Source organism: Anastrepha ludens, chromosome 4 (assembly GCF_028408465.1).
Source record: "Anastrepha ludens isolate Willacy chromosome 4, idAnaLude1.1, whole genome shotgun sequence".
Lineage (NCBI taxonomy): Eukaryota > Metazoa > Arthropoda > Insecta > Diptera > Tephritidae > Anastrepha > Anastrepha ludens.
The window spans coordinates 51,715,572-51,733,041 of record NC_071500.1 but is presented as its reverse complement, the minus strand read 5'-3'; the positions used below and the strand labels follow the sequence as shown (position 1 = coordinate 51,733,041).

General features: G+C 37.4%; 4 protein-coding genes across 7 annotated transcripts; 3 read left to right on the top strand and 1 right to left on the bottom strand.

Annotated features, from left to right (window-relative positions):
- Nucleotides 1-2,463: 2,463 nt before the first annotated feature.
- Nucleotides 2,464-5,881, top strand: LOC128862296 (BTB/POZ domain-containing protein 10). 2 transcript variants are annotated; one of them, XM_054100844.1, is made up of 5 exons: nt 2,464-3,085; nt 3,170-3,666; nt 4,882-5,076; nt 5,159-5,476; nt 5,547-5,881. In XM_054100844.1, the coding sequence occupies exons 1-5, from the start codon at nt 2,916-2,918 to the stop codon at nt 5,744-5,746; spliced, it is 1,380 nt and encodes a 459-aa protein (XP_053956819.1). In that variant the 5' UTR covers nt 2,464-2,915; the 3' UTR covers nt 5,747-5,881. The 2 variants fall into 2 exon arrangements, with proteins under 2 accessions (XP_053956819.1, XP_053956818.1); XM_054100843.1 differs by having other exon boundaries at nt 2,465-3,085; nt 4,879-5,076.
- Nucleotides 5,882-5,906: 25 nt separating this feature from the next.
- Nucleotides 5,907-11,944, bottom strand: LOC128862294 (glycerol kinase). 3 transcript variants are annotated; one of them, XM_054100839.1, is made up of 6 exons: nt 11,734-11,944; nt 11,087-11,304; nt 10,930-11,031; nt 6,552-7,444; nt 6,252-6,489; nt 5,907-6,194 (listed from the first exon to the last, which is right to left on the bottom strand). In XM_054100839.1, exons 2-6 carry the CDS (start codon nt 11,213-11,215, stop codon nt 6,000-6,002), a joined length of 1,557 nt encoding a protein of 518 aa, XP_053956814.1. In that variant the 5' UTR covers nt 11,216-11,304; nt 11,734-11,944; the 3' UTR covers nt 5,907-5,999. The 3 variants fall into 3 exon arrangements, with proteins under 3 accessions (XP_053956814.1, XP_053956815.1, XP_053956816.1); XM_054100840.1 differs by lacking the exon at nt 11,734-11,944 and adding an exon at nt 11,493-11,578; XM_054100841.1 differs by lacking the exon at nt 11,734-11,944 and adding an exon at nt 11,407-11,423.
- LOC128862295 (nitrilase and fragile histidine triad fusion protein NitFhit) lies at nt 9,265-10,862 on the top strand. The gene has a single exon (XM_054100842.1). It carries the CDS (start codon nt 9,337-9,339, stop codon nt 10,747-10,749), a length of 1,413 nt encoding a protein of 470 aa, XP_053956817.1. The 5' UTR covers nt 9,265-9,336; the 3' UTR covers nt 10,750-10,862.
- A 1,033-nt stretch (nt 11,945-12,977) lies between the features above and the next one.
- On the top strand, nt 12,978-17,193 carry LOC128862293 (serine/threonine-protein kinase PRP4 homolog). The gene is made up of 9 exons (XM_054100838.1): nt 12,978-13,175; nt 13,276-13,698; nt 13,753-14,860; nt 14,916-15,173; nt 15,257-15,489; nt 15,545-15,653; nt 15,717-16,149; nt 16,269-16,372; nt 16,424-17,193. The coding sequence occupies exons 1-9, from the start codon at nt 13,156-13,158 to the stop codon at nt 16,625-16,627; spliced, it is 2,892 nt and encodes a 963-aa protein (XP_053956813.1). The 5' UTR covers nt 12,978-13,155; the 3' UTR covers nt 16,628-17,193.
- The last annotated feature ends 277 nt before the right edge of the window (nt 17,194-17,470 follow it).

The window sequence follows — 17,470 nt, the reverse complement described above, 5'->3', positions numbered from 1 at the left end:
ACCAAACATATTAAAATGTTCTACACGAAACAAAAACTATTTCATACATAAGCGCAAGCGCATATTTCACAAAGTAAAGCTCGTTCCTCCCTCATGCAGCTGAGCTTTTATTTAACCAATTTTTCTCAACAATTCAAAACAAGACAAAAATGCTAAGAAATCACCGACTACCACTCGAAATTTGTCAACATCGCAATATATCTAAATATTTGCCAGATTGGCAGCTCCGTATATATGTATACAACCATATACATATGTACTCGTATGTGATTATAAAGAGGTTTTATTTTGAAATGGATTGCACTATCGAGAGATGATTAACCATTTTTTATGGCCGGTGCTGTGTATGCAGAAGGGTACATTCAGCGTTCCGGGCATTTGTATGCACCCTGCCGGCCATGAATAACTACTTTTCCTAAAAATTCCAATAAAATCATTTTCTCTCTCTAAATACCAATACAAACGCAAACTTTATAGCGTTACCTAATCCTTCTTCTTGATTGGCGCGATAACCGCTTACTCGATTTTGGCTGAGTTTAGCAAAACACACCAGGAAACACCAAGTGAAGACAAATCCTTCTCCACTTGATCTTTTCAACGCCTTCCCCCTTCCTCTGCTACCACCAGCTGGTACCACATCGAATACTTTCAAAGCCGGAACGTTCATATCCATTCGGACGACATAATCCAACCAACGTGGCTGCTGGAACTTTATTCGCTACACTATGTCTATGTGGCGGCACCCGTAGCCGAATGGGTTGGTGCGTGATTACCATTCAGAATTCACAGAGATGTCGTTGGTTCGAATCTCGGTGAAAGCAAAATTAATAAAAACATTTTTCTAATAGCGGTCACCCTTCGGCAGGTAATGACAAATATCCGAGTGTATTTCTGCCATGATAAAAAGCTCCTCATAAAAATATTGCCGAGCTCGGCCAAACAAACAACAAGGCTGTACGCGCCAACTATATATATATATACATATATATATAATCCAGCTTTAATTGGCACTGATTGCATTATCACCCTTCTTATGGATTGGGCAGCGCACACTTAAATTTCAATCGGCAGGCATGCTTTCATCCGATCGTATTTTGCACAGGAGTTGATACAAGCACCTTACCAGCTCCTCGCCGCTATGTTAAAATAGCTCAGCCCGCAGTCCGTCAGCTCCCACGGGTTTTTTCTTCGTCATAGTCGGAACGACAGTTTCGTCGTCAATAACTCTGTGAAATGCGCATTTGTCACTATTTAGCGGGTTTAAGAAGTATTCCCTCCATAATTTAAGTACGCTCTAGATGTCAGTCACCAGATCCCGACTTTGTTCTTACAGAAAAAAGCCCCGATCGTGGATCCTTTTGTAAGCCGTCGAACTTTCTGGTGGAATTTTCGGCGATTTTTTGCTTTTGGCCAGTATCTCAAGCACCTCACACTCACATATTTCGTTTCTTCATTCTGATAATATGTCTCTCTTCCTTTTTCAACTCCCGGTAGCGATCCAACATGGCTCACGTTGCGCCCGATCGCAGCGTGGTTCTATAGGCAGCATGACTTTCCTTGTCTTACCAATTGTTTTTTCAGGCTCGCCGAAATCTAATTTATTCTTCGGCGGCAGTACGTAAAGAACGAAAAACACTGCTCCATTGCTCCTGCATGCCGAATTTGTGGGCAGTACTCTCAGATAGCAGCATTGAGGTACTAGTGGCGAATCTTCTGGTTGCCTATTGCCATTTCCAGATGCATACTCGCTTATTATAATCCTTAGTCCGTTTGAAGGGGTCGTTAACAGATTAAGCAGTCTTCATCCGAGGCTCCCAAACTCAGCGTACAACCAGATATTCTGGGTTGCTTCGACATCGCACATTAACTCGCTCTCGAACAGATGTTCGGGAACAACGCAGAGGATACTTGGGCGAAACCTGGAAGTTGTGAGCTCCTAAGCGAATGGCAATCAGGGAATTTTCCCACTTGCATGGACTTCTACACATGGAACCAACCAAACGCAGTGAAGCAAATGTCGTGTTGATTCCTCTAATAAGTTGTATTCGTTCATTGTTTTCGTGTATCACCAACACAGTTTTTTTTAAACAAACCGTTTTCATGTCCTGGTTACATCCAGGAATGATAAAGATATAGATTGCATCTTCCGAATTCGCTGTGTCGTAAGAGTCCAGGAATAAACAAACAAAAGAAAGGGGAGTTACTTTTGTGTGAAGAAGAATATGCGAAAGCAATGAAAACAACCAAACACGAGAAACTATACGCACACATACATACTTTCTTGTTACGGTACCTTCAGCATATAACGCAAACAAACTACATTTGAATGCTTCATATTAATTTGTGCGGTTTGCTATTGGGCGCACCTCCTCAGTTCTTTTCACCATGATATATACCATCTATTCTTAAAAGTCCATATTGCACCTCTACATACAGTGTGGTGTATACCATGCAATGACATTTCAGCTAAGGGGATTAGAACTAAAATCATGGTGAACTACTACGTGAAAATTTTTAACGTTTTAGAGTTTGCGTGATTACTTTAGTTAAACTGGTCAAATCTATATAGATTTCAACATTTCTGCCAAATTTGCTCGTGCATTTTTTACTTTAATGGTGTTCAAAACACACCTGAAACGAACAAAATTAACAAATCTGTTGGTCATCTAAAATAATACACAAGGAAAATTGAAATAAATCACTAGGATTAAGGGACGTGGTTGGGGTGTAGGGTTGAATGGCTCTTGTGTTAAATTCGTTAAAAACAAAGGCATTGTTCGAAGAGTTCTCTATAAGTCGAAGAAGTGGGCGCGAAGGCAGCGACGGACGCAGGGACTTTAAAACGAACCACGTCAATTGCAAAAGAGGGTTGGAATTTAAGAAGCCGTTCCAGCTTCGTCCATCCAACGGAAACGATGTCAACAACTTCTCCGAATTCTGGAAATAGTAGTAGTAGCAACAACTCTACAAAACCAACAAAACAAAACCAACTTAACGGTGAGGATTCTTACAGTGACAGTAGTAGTATTGAAGAGAACCTTGAAGCCGAGGAGCGACGTCGAAGAATTTTAAAAAACAGAAATAGGTAAATACAAGTACTAAAAGGTTGTAGTTTTTTTTTTGTATGTAACGTATATCTTTTACTTGTATATTACTACGATTTCTGTAGGAGCAGTTGTTATTTGCAGCGCAACATCGGAGGTAAATCACAGCCGCCTCATCACCTTACACAGCATAGGGCCAATATGAGTGCAGCTAATGGTGCTATACCGAAACACGACAAATCAAACACGGCAGGCTCTAATGTATCTAATAATAATGCAAACCAAAATGTTGGAGGAGGTATTGTGATGCGCCCGGGAGATCGCATTGCACTATTGGTGGACAATGTGCGCTTTGTTATTGAGCAGGCATTAGTTACAGCGCAACCGAACACCATGCTGGGTACAATGTTTAGTTCAGGCTTTCAATTTGTTCATCCCAATGAGCGTGGTGAATACGAAGTAGCTGAAGGAATTTCTCATACAGTTTTCCGCGCAATACTAGAGTATTATAAAACCGGCATAATTCGCTGCCCTCCAACGGTATCTGTTCCCGAACTTAAGGAAGCGTGTGATTATCTCCTTATACCATTCGATGCGACTACGGTTCGGTGCCAGAATTTACGTGAGTTTTTTTTTAACAAATCGCTGGTGAACCAGTCCGGACCGAACTTTATATAATATAATACCCGCGCACATTTTAGTAAAATATAATTAGACTCATATGTAGACAACGAAAGATATAGCTTGTAACATCAGACGGGCGAAGATAAATTTAATCTTAACATACAAAAAGTGAACGTGCCCGATCTCAATAGTATTATATTTATATCGCAATACATGACATTGGCAAATTTTATGAAATCGTTATCGAGTAAGACGCCTTTTACCTAAAAGTGGGCTTGGTTCTTTTTCTTGCTACATATTTATTTTTTAGATCCATCATTTGTACCAAATATGAGTACTTGACCGATAGATTGATGGTTATTGGCCGATATTGTCCATTTTCAATATTCACCTTTCCTTGTCAAAAAGTAATATGCGTAACAAATTTCATTGAAATATGTGATCTGGTCTACGAAAAGGTACCTTACGTGCGAAAACAAGTTTTCGAAAAAACAGCAGTTAAAGTTTAAACTTCTAAAAACCCTTGTCACTTTTTTAAATATTAATATTTTTCAATCCGGTTTGGCTTATTTTCTTCAATATAGATCACAGTATCAATAAAATCACAGAAGCAGTGAAAAACATTTTTTTTATATATACATAAATAAGAAAAAGTTAATGCAAATCGCAGAAATCGTTTTAAAAAATAAGTTAGCTTTTGTATTTTCGTATTTGTACTTTTTTTTTTTTTTTTAATTTTAACAAACTTTTAAACAAATTTTGACTTTCTGGTTTTCACCATTTTAAAGAGCCTTCCACACACTATTCGAATCAACATTCATAGACCAGGTCACATACATTATTTTTTACTGAAGTTACCGTAGGCAAGGACGGGCGGACGGACAGCCAGAGTTTAATCGATTCCTCACATCATTCTCAGTATTTTTGAATATTCATATATTTATTTATCTATCTCAAATCCTTTAAGCTGTTACATACAACAGCAAAAGTGGTCACAAGTGTGCGCGGGTATAAAAAATGCAATATATTTTTTGTTTTTTAATTTTTGAACAGAGATACATGCAGGGAATTATAAAAAAGTCATTTGTCATTTAGTAGCAATTTTCTCTCTCTTCCCTCTTTCTTTTGTTGTTGTTGTTGATTTTTTAATACGTACTCATTCCCCTTCCCCATATGTACGCTTATGTGTTTGTATGCGTATATCTCAAAGGAGGTTTACTACATGAACTCAGCAACGAAGGTGCTCGACAGCAATTTGAAGTTTTCCTTGAGGATCTTATACTGCCCCTAATGGTTGCATCAGCACAACGCGGTGATCGTGAGTGTCACGTTGTAGTTTTATTGGACGATGATGTTGTAGACTGGGATGAAGAATTTCCTCCTCAAATGGGTGAAGAATACTGCCAAAGTATGTGTTTGATTTAAAAAATATGTTTACCTAGAATTAAGTTAATGTTCTAATATGTAAAATTTATTATTTATAATCTTAGCTGTTCATAGTACCGCTATGCATCGATTTTTTAAATACATCGAGAATCGTGACGTAGCTAAACAAGTGATGAAAGATCGCGGCTTAAAGAAAATACGTTGTGGCATTGAAGGTTACCCAACGCACAAAGAAAAGATACGTCGAAGGCCTGGTGGCCGCGCTGAAGTAATTTACAGTTACGTGCAACGACCGTTTATACACATGTCTTGGGAGAAAGAAGAAGCGAAAAGCCGTCACGTTGATTTTCAATGCGTCAAATCCAAGTCAGTGACAAATTTGGCTGAAGCTAATGCAGATCCGCCCTTGGAACTAGACGCAAGTAATATATACATATATCCATATATTTACATATTTTGAAGTACAATATATATATAAATAATTTCATCTAGGTGGTAATCCAATACGACCTCCTGAAGTAAATATAAATGCTGAGGTGCGTGCACCGTTTGTGGCTGATGCTGAAGGGGTGGGTGGTGGTGAAGCAATTGGAGCACCTGTTGCAGTTGCAGTTGATGAAGCTGCTGGTGGTGTTATCATGCTGAACGATCTTGAACAAGCCTCTGGTGGTGGCGTTGAAGAATCAATTTGAATGCACAGGTCCTAACACAAAAAACTTAGCATTTGTGAGAATACATTTAAATTTGTAGGCGTTTGTACTATTTTTCCTCCTCCATACAACTAAACACAATTATGATATTAATATACGTTTTCTATTTACATAAAATTCGTATTTATTTATATTTAAAGCATTATATCATTCATATTAAAAAAAACCCACATGCATACATATGTGGGTCGTTTTTTTCATGGTTCGTTTGCAAACAACATTATCATTATATCTTTTAAGATTCCATCAGTGTAGAAGATTCCCAATTCATGCAACGTTCTATAGCCATCTTCCACTTTTTGTAACGTATATTCCTTTCATGATTGCCAATGGCTGGCTTAAAAACGCTCAATTGACCGGAACTGCCAGCGAGGGGTGCTGCAATGTCAAAACTGGATTCTACTACCATATACGCGGCCAGCGCAGCACCCTGGATACAAGAAAAATGTTTAAGTAAAAGGTCTAATTTAAAAAATACCGTATTTACCAATGCTGTTGTCTCCTGCATCTTAGCACGAACTACGTTAATGCCCACCAGGTCGGCTTGTAGCTGTAGGAATAGATTATTTGCGGTCATACCTCCATCAACCATTAATTTCGTCAGTGGAATACCACAGTCTTTGCGCATTGATTCTAAAATATCTCTGACTTGGAAACAGATGGCTTCCAGAGTTGCGCGCACGATATGCTCGCTCGTTGTTTCTTCGCTGAGTCCACAAATTGCCCTAAATTTTAAATTATATATTTATATTTATTCCTGCTTTATTTTGCAAATTATTAAATCTACCCGCGAGCTTCTTGGTTCCAATATGGAGCATAAAGCCCACTGAATGCAGGAACAAAGTAGACATCCAGTGAATTATCAACTTTTCTAGCCATCTCCTCTACTTGACTGACGGAATCAAATAATTCCAAATTGTTTTTCATCCAATTTATAGCTGCACCAGCAATCGCTACACTACCTTCTAAAGCATACATTACAGGTGAACGTGGACCTAATTGATAACCGACTGTTGTAAGTAAGCCGTGTTTAGATTGCACCATTGACGATCCCGTATTGTAGAGCAGAAAACAACCTGTGCCATATGTAGACTTAGCAAGTCCATGATTCAAACATTGCTGTCCTACAAGTGCCGCCTGCTGGTCTCCCAAGCACGAAGTAATTGGAACATTTTTTAAAACTCCCACAACCACATCACCATAATTCTCAGCACTTGACCGAATTTGTGGCAACATAGAGACTGGCAGCCCAAAGAAACGTAGCAGATGTGGGTCCCACCTTAACGTCTCGATATTCATAAGCATAGTTCGAGATGCATTTGTTACATCAGTTAAGTGAACTCCACCATTAGGTCCCCCCGTCAATTTATAGATTAACCATGTATCTATGGTCCCAGCTTGGCAAGTATTTGCCTCCATGGCTTTTTGAACTTCGCCTACATGATCGCGCATCCAACGCATTTTTAATGCTGAGAAATAAGGCGAGATAGGGAGTCCACATAGTGGTTTTAAGTAATTGATATTGCGAGATTTGTTGGGTATTGTCTCGACGAGTTCATCAACAGTACTTGAGGTGCGATTATCCAACCAAATTATAGCATTATGTAACGGTTTACCGGTTTCACGGTCCCATATTATGGTTGATTCCCTTTGGTTTGTTATGCCAATAGCAACAATATCCTTGAATAAAAAGATAATTGAATTTTAAATGACTTAACTTACAACATTTTAGTCTAAGCTTCAATTACCGTAAAAGATGTAGTCGTAATTAGAAATAAAAGTAGTCAATACTAATAAAGTCAGTTTTCCAATGCCCCGTACATATTGCCTTTAACTGGAAACCTAGCCTAACGATAGTTTGAAATTAGTCGGCAGTCGGTTCTACGTTACCGAAACGACCCGGACTTATATCCTGCCAAGGATAGCCACTCCAGCAGCATTCCCCGTATGTAAAAATGGGGAATGTTCATGCTGCTACAACAACAATGGTTAGAAATTATAATTATATTTTCACAAAGATTTGGTTAGCTTATCTCAGGTTAGTTTCAAGGCAAATCTCTTCAAGTTGGTGGTGGCATTCGAGTAACAACCTTTTTTAAATTAGGGAAGAATAGAACCAATGACAAATAGATAAAATTAGTTTGTCGCGCATACACAACACAACTTCCGTCATTCCGTTTTACTGGCATTTCTAATTAAAGACAAGTGGAAGAAGAAAAATTAACTACTCTAATCCACTAATTCTAAATTCGCCTTGCTCTAATCACACCACCTTTTATAGATACTATGTTCGATAACAAACACCGATTGTAAATGCACTGAAATTCTACATCGGTTTAGTTTTGTTTACAACAGGGATTTCCACATCGTACTCGTTTAAGTTGTATTCCCTAGCTCGGTGTGAACGACCTTTTGCTCTTCTATCTCGTTAAAACGATACTAGGGGTACTCACACTAATTTCGTTACCTCGGGAGTTTGTTGGTAGGTAAGGGGTATTTCCAAAGACGCGCTCAGATTTTGTTTCAAAATAAGTCATGTACAAATATATAATACGTTCACATATGCATTAATCACCTATAAATCCACCAAACTAATCTACCCGTTCATATATGGCAGATTACCTGCAAAATTGACAATCAGCTGTACTGCTTTGAGAGGTTTTTCTTCATGGAAATTATTTTGGTGGAATATTTCGGTGTTTTTGGTTTCTTTAATTATTATTAACGATATGAAGAAAATACAAGGAGAAGGAATGACTAATTTAATTGCGCAATTGTCTGATAATAATAAACAGTAGGAGGAAATCTGTATGCGATGTTTACTGAGGTTGCAAAAAATTGTGGCAGCAATGCGCATGGGATATTCTATATTACATTTTATAATAAGTAATAAGAGGACAAAACATTCATGGACACACGCTTTTTTCTGTGAAATGAATCCATAATTAATAGTATTTAACAAAAATTTGATCGCGCTTTTTAATTAGGGATTTTGAGTTAAGCCCGAAAAAGTAGATCAACTACTTATATGTGAAAGTATTATTATTTCGGTTCTTAAAAATTGCATGTGCAAAATGGCATAATTTAAATATCCTGGTAATAATTTAATATACTGGTAAAATCCTCAAAACAGTCGACTCACGAATTGTTGAGACCGTCGACATATCGATGTTGAAAGTTGTTAAGTAACACTTTGCACTACAGCAACAATATTCTCAACAAAACGTCTGCCAGTCCTTTTTTTATCCTCGGCAGAACCATTTTTTAAATTCTATTCCCCAATCTTTCAATTGCCGTCAAAGTAGCACGAATTTTGCTATATATTATTCTTAAAGATCGACCATTTTCATAATAAATTCCATTAATTTGTTCAATGGTTTAAAACAACTCTCTATTGAATAAATTTCAATGATAACATAAAAAGGTACCGTCTAATATTAGCGAAATAAATCGATTTAACAACCCTGACGAGGTGAATATTTTCGCAAAAAACTGACATTTCATAACAAAGTACAGAAGGTGAAAACTGTTAAAAAACTAAAGGACGTACGTGAGAAGCAGTGGCCCAATCTATGTCTTGCCATCGACAATTGTTTGAATTTGTGGTTGGAAAAGTAACCAAACACCATTTTCTTTGGAACAACCTTTCGATAAGAATGTCTTCAAATCAATCATCCAAGGTTATCGCTATTGGGCAGATGTGTGCCACAAACAACAAAGCTGACAATATGCGGCAAGTTGAAGAATTATTTGCAAAAGCAAAAATGCAGTGTGCAACATTCTTATTCTTGCCGGAATGCTGCGACTTCGTCGGGGAGCATCGTAAGCAAACACTGGAGTTGTCAGAACCTTTGGACGGTGCTACTATGAATAAATATAAAGAGTTGGCTAAAACTCATAGAATGTGGTTATCCTTGGGTGGTATACATGAATCCATACTCGATGAAAATAAATGTAAAACGGAAAAAATATACAACACGCATGTGTTGCTTAACGATATTGGTGAGGTGGTAAGCTTTTATCGCAAACTGCATCTCTTTGATGTTGAAACAGAGGAAATGCGTTTTCGGGAATCTGATGTCGTTAATCCAGGCACGCATATGGTCCCCCCTGTAAACACACCCATCGGCTTGTTGGGAATGCAAATATGTTACGATTTACGTTTTGGTGAGGCTAGTTCTCTTTTACGAAAGTCTGGAGCGCAAGTACTTACATATCCCTCAGCATTCGCCTACTCAACAGGCAAAGCACATTGGGAAATTCTTTTACGCGCACGAGCTATTGAAAACCAATGTTATGTCATCGCTGCCGCTCAAATTGGTGCACACAACTCTAAACGCACCAGTTGGGGCCACGGTTTAATAGTAGATCCTTGGGGCAAAGTGCTGGCCAATTGCGAAAATGAAAACTTGGCTGTAGCAACGGCGGAAATTGATCTGAACAAAAATGCTTCTGTTCGAAGAAATATGCCAGTACTTCACCATAAGCGCAATGATGTGTACTCATTAACAGCCTTTGGCATGGGAATTATAGATATTACTCAGGATTGGAAATTTGCCAAAAATACCATACGAAAAGAAACCATTTTCTACGAAACAGAACACTGCTTCGCATTTACTAATTTGCGTTGTGTAGTGAAGGGTCATGTTTTGGTTTCCACAAAGCGAGAGATGAAACGCCTAGACAATTTGTTGTGCCACGAAATGTGTGATCTGTTTTGTACGGTTTGTAAAATACAGCGTATGCTAGAAGATTTCTATGGAACAACCTCAGCAACAGTAACAGTTCAAGATGGACCGGATGCCGGTCAAACAGTGCCGCATGTGCATTTCCACATAATGCCTCGACGACCAGGCGATTTCAGTGAAAATGATCATATTTACACACGTATGGACGATCGATGCTTGGACCAGCCAGACCGTTCGATAGAGGATCGTATAGCAGAGGCACAGAAGTACCGTGATTTTATAAAAAGACAATACTGATGTATATTAGGAATTGAAGTTATATACTACAAGTGTGCTGTAGATATTTTTGCAATTGATTTGTTGTATATATGTATATGGTTTTAAATATTATATAATGTTGGAATTTTGAATAGATTATAAATTGTTTAGATAAATATTAATTCAATAATAAAGCTATTCGCGCTCATACAAATTTACCTTAACCGATCCACCTAACTTTTCCAGTTTGTTTACTGCTCCTTCAATACATTTCACAACCACATCATATATGATCATAGGATCTTGTTCCACCCAACCTTCCTAAAAACGAGAAATAAAAGTGTAACTAGCTAAGACGATAATCGCTAATTCCAACCTGTGGATAAATCGATGGCACATCAATTTGATGGTAACATACGACATTGTTTGTACCAGCTCGAAAAATCATGAAACGGGCAGACGTTGTGCCCTCATCAATTGCTCCGACTAATTTTCCAAAAGACATCCTTGCTCTAATTTATATTCTTACCGGCGGACTATTATATACACATGAATTATTATATTACGTATAGCGCGGTTTTTCACACCCTTGACCTTTGATATGCCATATAATTGTTGCGAGATATGAGAAGTATAGAAGCCAAATTGAGTGCATGAAATAAAAATAAACCAGTGTTGTTATAATTTGAATATTACGTTTGTATATACATTTATGAACTCGACTCCCTATATCAAAATATTTCTTATGAATTTTCTTATTCACTACTATTATAGTTGTTTACATTTTTCTGGGACGAAAAGAAAAACTGTTGGTTGCATTTTAATCATTGTACAAATAGATAACTTAAAACACACTCAGCTGGTCGTCAAAAAATGCCCTCAGCTCAGATCAACTGATTCCAAAACGCTCTTTTATATAACATGGTTGCAAAAAAAATTTAAAAAAATCTACAAAATTTCGTACAAATTTAAATATTTCACAATAGAAAAGCATTATTATTATTATTTATAGGAGATACTTACAATATAACCCTAACTTAATTAGCGTTATTATAGCTAAGAAATATATTAAAAATATTTCTCATTGTAAAATTTTCAAGTCACAGATATTATTTTGTATTTCTTTGGCAATTTGTGTTGTTTTTAATGTTCCCATAAATACTCGAATTTGGCATAGCATGGCCAATACGCTCTACCAAAAAGATCAAGCACTCACACTATTACACACCTAGGTGTCTGTCAAACTCTCACCTGGTGCTTGTCAAAGAATAGTAGCAAGGCGGATTTATTACAGGTGACAGCAAACACATATAAGTAAAACCCTACATGTATTTGTTGTTGCGTTTGGTGCAAGCATCATGTCAAAATCAGCAAGCAAATGTAAACATACGAATGTAAACATACCAATACATACAAACAAAGCATATCATTTTGACGTAAGCCATACCTACGGCGAAAAATTCAGCTGGGTGAATGCTGTCACCTTATTAAATCCACCTTGAATAGTAGGAATAAAAAGTGTTTTTTTTTTGCATTTTCGTACCTTTTGATGCATGGTATAAAGAATTCAGAAAGCGTGGCCAACATCAGACAGTTAATTGACACTCAAGGATTTCGCGTGAATCAGTTGATTTGCTAACGTGAAAGGGGATGTGGCGGCGGTTTGTTCACGACCAAGGATGATATATTACCAGGTTTGCTATAGCTATGGTCACGTCACTTGGGAGTTTCAATCGAATTCTAAACGATCATTTCAAAGGATGATAAAATACAAGACTGTGCCTTCCGAATTCGATGTGTCGTTAGAGTCCATGAATATACAAACAAAACGAGGGTAATTACTTGTTTGTGACGAGGAAGGGTAGGCGGAAACAATGAAAACCACAAACACAAGATGTTATACGCACGCATACACACAGCCTCTTGCGCCGGCGTCTTCCGCATAGAAACGCAAAAAACTGCATTTGGAGGCATTATATTCATTTATGCTTCAATTTCGCCACTCACTGAATTTTCACAAACATGTAATTTCTCCTCCTTTTGTTTGGCTTTCTCGTTTGTTTTGTATTGGCAAGAAATTGTGAAAAATAAAGACACAATTTTGGGAACACGCCACTATCTGTACTCAATTCGCTTTGGGCACTGACGATTCAGCGAACTCGGAAGATGCAACCATGTATTCTACCATCCTTGCCACCTATGCAATGTGCCGTGGTCAAAACTTTTATTAATAATTATACACAACCCTGTATTTTTGTAGAGTTTACCACAGCTAAGTTTATTACGAACAAATGTTAAATTTTATTGGCTGATTTAGATTTAACTGCATTCATTTATAAAAGAAATTTTATAATACCCAAGAAAATTTTGGTATAAATTAATTATTCTGACAAAGTTCGACTGGCTAGCTAAATTTCGTGTGCCTGCATAAAATAAATACCAAAAATGTCTAGCGATGAAAATAGGTAAGTAGCTTCAGAACAATATGAATGAGGTTATGAGAGTCATTTTTAATATGCTTATGTGTATGCTTATGTGTTGAAAATTTTGATAATTTATCCGTAGCTATGACTCCAACGAGTCCACGGAGGAAAAACGTTTTAAACATTCTCTAAGCTCACATAAAAAGGCCAAAAAACAAAAGACACATAAAAAATCAACCAAAAGTGAGAAATCACATAGGAGGCATAAAAAGTCGAAGAAACGTCACCATAAACATAGTGAATCCTCAGTTTCGGAAGATACTGGTGATAAACGACGCAGTGGGGCGCTGAATGAAAAGTTTACAGAAATAATGCATTTGCATGTCAGTAAAGATGTCACTACATTGAATTCTGGCAACCAGACCTCAAATGGAGGTAGATTCACTATAACAAAATCCAATGTTCAAACAGATCCTTGTAGCTTGGTGGAGGAGATTACTAAAACTATAAAAAATAATATTTTGCCTACTATGGAAGTTGCATCATCTGGCAGCGAAAGTGAAGTGTAAGTAGAAGTGTTGTTAAAGTTTTAAATTTGTTGCATTTTCCTCATTTGCAGCCCCATTGATGTCGCTAGTCCAGATGTTGCTATCATAGAGGATGAGCTCAACCTCGAGGAATTGATGAAACAAAAGGCTTTACTTCAGGCCCGATTAGGAGCTTATTTATCAGAATCTGATGGTGAAGATAGCGCTTATAAAGTACCAATTGTAAACCGCAGTCTTCATAACGAAACGGCAAAAACAACTGAATTTGACAACAGAGCTGAAATCACTCACTCAGCTAAAAAACGCTCGTTATCATCTTCTTCGTCAACCAGTAAAAATATTAGTAAACTAAGTAAAAAACATATATCAAATGAACCCGATGTTATATTATTGGATGATTCCAGCGGTGGGCACCGAACACCTGAATTTAAGCGCAAATTTTCGCGCACTTCTCTTGGTGTAGCACAAGAAGAGCGTCTACCGTCGCCACAGAAGAAGTCAACTGCTGAACATTACCACCACCATCATCGCCATCAACAACAGGATGCACACTACTCACGCAGACAAAGTTCGCGAGACAGACACACAAATCTTAAGCGTAGCCCCAGCCGTAGTCGGTCGCAACGTCGAGAGTCAGAGACCAACACTCATCGACGTCGAGACGATAGTCACAGCTGTGGCCGTCAGCGGCGGGGCTTGCATGATCAAAACAGAAACAAAGAAGACCTTCGCCTGGAAATAAATCGTGATAAGCAACGGGAGCGAGAAAATAGTCGCGATCGTGACCGACGCGCTCGAGAGGATCGAATAAGGCAACAGGAACGCAGTGGTGGAGGCTCCTTTGGCAACTCTCGAGGACGGGAGCGTGAACGTGAACGGGAGCGTGATCGCCGAATGAGATCTCATAGCCGAAGTAAAGTCGAGTCGGATCGGCGTCGGATAGAACGAGAACGTCAGCGTACTGGAAAAAACGAGCGAGATGGTTGGCGAGGTGAGGAGCGTGGTCGTGATAGGGAAAAGGATCGTTATCGTGACTCGCTAAGTGAGGGGCAAAAAGCTGAAGTGAAAGATTCAAGCAGCGAGGATGAGGGTAATTTGGATATTGATATCAATGAGGACGAAGACGAAGAAGAAAAAATTATTGAAATGCGACGAAAACAGCGTGAGGAGTTATTGAAAGTATATATATTGTGAAATGATTGAATTATTTTAAATAACTTAATTATATTTGTAGAAACTAGGAGGGAAAAACGAATCCTCTCCTCCAAGTAATTCTTCACATCATCGAAGAGAACGAAACGCCTCACCAGTTGAAGAGAACACTCAATACACCGCCAATTCACCAAATAAACCTTCAAAACAACCGCCAGAGGAGATTAAGCGCGAGGACTTCAATGATGTAGACGATGATAGAAAAACTAAAAGTAGTGCTAAGGAAAAGCGACCCGAATGGGATATGTTTGCTGATCAAGATGTAGACTCGAATTTTGATGTGAGTCGCTTGCTCGTAACTGTCAATGCTCTTGCAATACAAACTCTATTGAAAACTTTTCAAATAAACTTTATTCTTTACAGTCTCCTAATGCTATTGTGTTGAATAAAACCCAAAATGAAAACCCGGCATTGACAGACAACTGGGATGATGCTGAGGGCTATTATCGTGTCCGTATTGGGGAAATACTAGACAATCGTTACGTTGTGAGCGGTTATACTGGACAGGGTGTTTTCAGTAACGTAGTGAGAGCTCGTGATCAAGCACGTGGAAATGCAAATGTGGCAGTAAAAATTATCCGTAATAACGAAATAATGTAAGACAAATATACAATATATATATAGGTTCGTTATATATCTTTAAATTTTAAGGCATAAAACGGGTCTGCGTGAATTGGAGATTCTTAAAAAGTTAAACGATGCCGATCCAGAAGATAGATTCCACTGCTTACGGCTTTTCCGGCATTTTTTCCATAAACAGGTATGATTACAATAAAGTGAAAATAAATAAATGTTTGAATACTGATTTATTATTTAAATTTAGCATCTTTGCATGGTGTTTGAACCATTATCGATGAACCTTCGCGAAGTTCTTAAGAAATATGGCAAAAATGTTGGTTTACATATCAAAGCAGTGCGTAGCTATACACAGCAACTGTTTCTGGCCCTTAAGCTACTTAAAAAAACAGGAATACTTCATGCGGATATTAAGCCCGATAACATTCTTGTCAATGAAAACAATTTGTGTCTAAAACTTTGTGATTTCGGTTCGGCATCAACAATCAATGACAACGAGATAACGCCATATTTGATATCGCGTTTTTATCGGGCACCGGAAATAATACTGGGTATTACTTATGATTACGGAATTGATATGTGGTCTGCTGGGTGTACAATCTATGAACTATATACCGGCAAAATACTCTTCAGTGGAAAGAGTAACAACCAGATGTTGAAATTTTTTATGGACTTAAAAGGTAAAGTCAAAAAGGTAGTTAGTTTTCTTTAAAATTGCTCAAAGTATTGAATATCAAGCAACAATTTGTGTGCTTAGTCGATATTTCGAAAATTTCTTAAATTTTTTTTTCGTTTGCAGGAAAAATACCAAATCGTATCATTCGCAAAGGTCAATTCAAGGACCAACACTTTGATCAGAGCTGCAGCTTCCTTTATCATGAAATAGATAAAATTACAGAGAGGGTAAATATTTCATCGATACATGTGTAAACATTTTTAACGGTTTTTGTTTAGGAGAAGATCGTGGTTATGCCTGTCGTAAAACCCACACGGAATATGCAGCAGGAACTTATTGCTGATCAGAATTTACCAGATGACCAGCATCGTAAAGTAACCCAACTCAAGGATCTGTTGGATAATATCTTTGCACTTGATCCATCGAAAAGAATTTCTTTGAATCAAGCACTCACACATCCTTTTATTCAGGAAAAGATGTAAGCGACGAATTAAGGAATGTGTCTCCGCAATTTGTAATGAAATGAAAATGAATAATGGACGCCACGACACCAGGCATACACACAATGTAATTCTTTCCTAAAATGCTGCTAGTATTGTATTATCTGTTACATTCTGACAGTGTATAGTGTTTATAAATTAAGCATTATACAATTATTTATACGCGATAAAAACATTTTTCCATAGATGTATCTTTTACGAGTATTTTGAGTACCAGTGTGGGCATCGGGAAAATAGTAGAAATGCAGCAGAGATATTTGAACTGAACACATTTTTATTTGAACTTTAAGTTTTACCTTTACAAATCTCGGCTGGTTTGAAAAATTAATATAAATTATATTTGCCAAAGTACAAAACCAATAGTCCAATCCTAGGTTGAAGCGTATATGCGCGGGGAGACTTAAAATATTTGTTACTTCGTCTAGCACTTAAAATTGGAATGTAACGTAATTGAATCCAGTAATTTATTGATTGTGTTTCAAAATCACGATTACAGCAAAATCAAGAAGTTGTATCATATTAAACGAACTTAGTTAATATGCAAAATATTGAAGTATCTTTTCATTTGACATTTCAATTAGTTATACGTATACTTATTGTACATAGCTTTAGTGGGTTATGGGATCTATTTTAGGTTCCTTACCTAAATTTAAACGAGTATTTCATTTTTCTCACTGAGTATATAATATAGTAAAGCAAACAATTTGCTTTTTACACATGTGTATGGATCCTTTCCTTATACATAGTATCTTACGGTGCAGATATTATATATGAATCAATTCTTTTTCCTAATTTGATAGACATATATATGTATGCATATTTTGA

Bases quoted from the DNA above. Each gene is read 5' to 3' on its own strand.
- LOC128862295 (XM_054100842.1), top strand. From the start codon at position 9,337: ATGTCTTGCCATCGACAATTGTTTGAATTTGTGGTTGGAAAAGTAACC.
- LOC128862293 (XM_054100838.1), top strand. From the start codon at position 13,156: ATGTCTAGCGATGAAAATAG. The intron at 14,861-14,915 runs GTATATATATTG...TTATATTTGTAG, and splicing joins AGCGTGAGGAGTTATTGAAA to AAACTAGGAGGGAAAAACGA. The intron at 16,373-16,423 runs GTAAATATTTCA...GTTTTTGTTTAG, and splicing joins TAGATAAAATTACAGAGAGG to GAGAAGATCGTGGTTATGCC.
- LOC128862294 (XM_054100839.1), bottom strand. From the start codon at position 11,215: ATGTCTTTTGGAAAATTAGTCGGAGCAATTGATGAGGGCACAACGTCT. The intron at 7,445-10,929 runs GTAAATTTGTAT...TTTTTATTCAAG, and splicing joins AGTTAGGTGGATCGGTTAAG to GATATTGTTGCTATTGGCAT. The intron at 6,195-6,251 runs GTAAATACGGTA...TCTTGTATCCAG, and splicing joins TGCAGGAGACAACAGCATTG to GGTGCTGCGCTGGCCGCGTA.
- LOC128862296 (XM_054100843.1), top strand. From the start codon at position 2,916: ATGTCAACAACTTCTCCGAATTCTGGAAATAGTAGTAGTAGCAACAAC. The intron at 3,086-3,169 runs GTAAATACAAGT...CGATTTCTGTAG, and splicing joins ATTTTAAAAAACAGAAATAG to GAGCAGTTGTTATTTGCAGC. The intron at 5,477-5,546 runs GTAATATATACA...AATTTCATCTAG, and splicing joins GCCCTTGGAACTAGACGCAA to GTGGTAATCCAATACGACCT.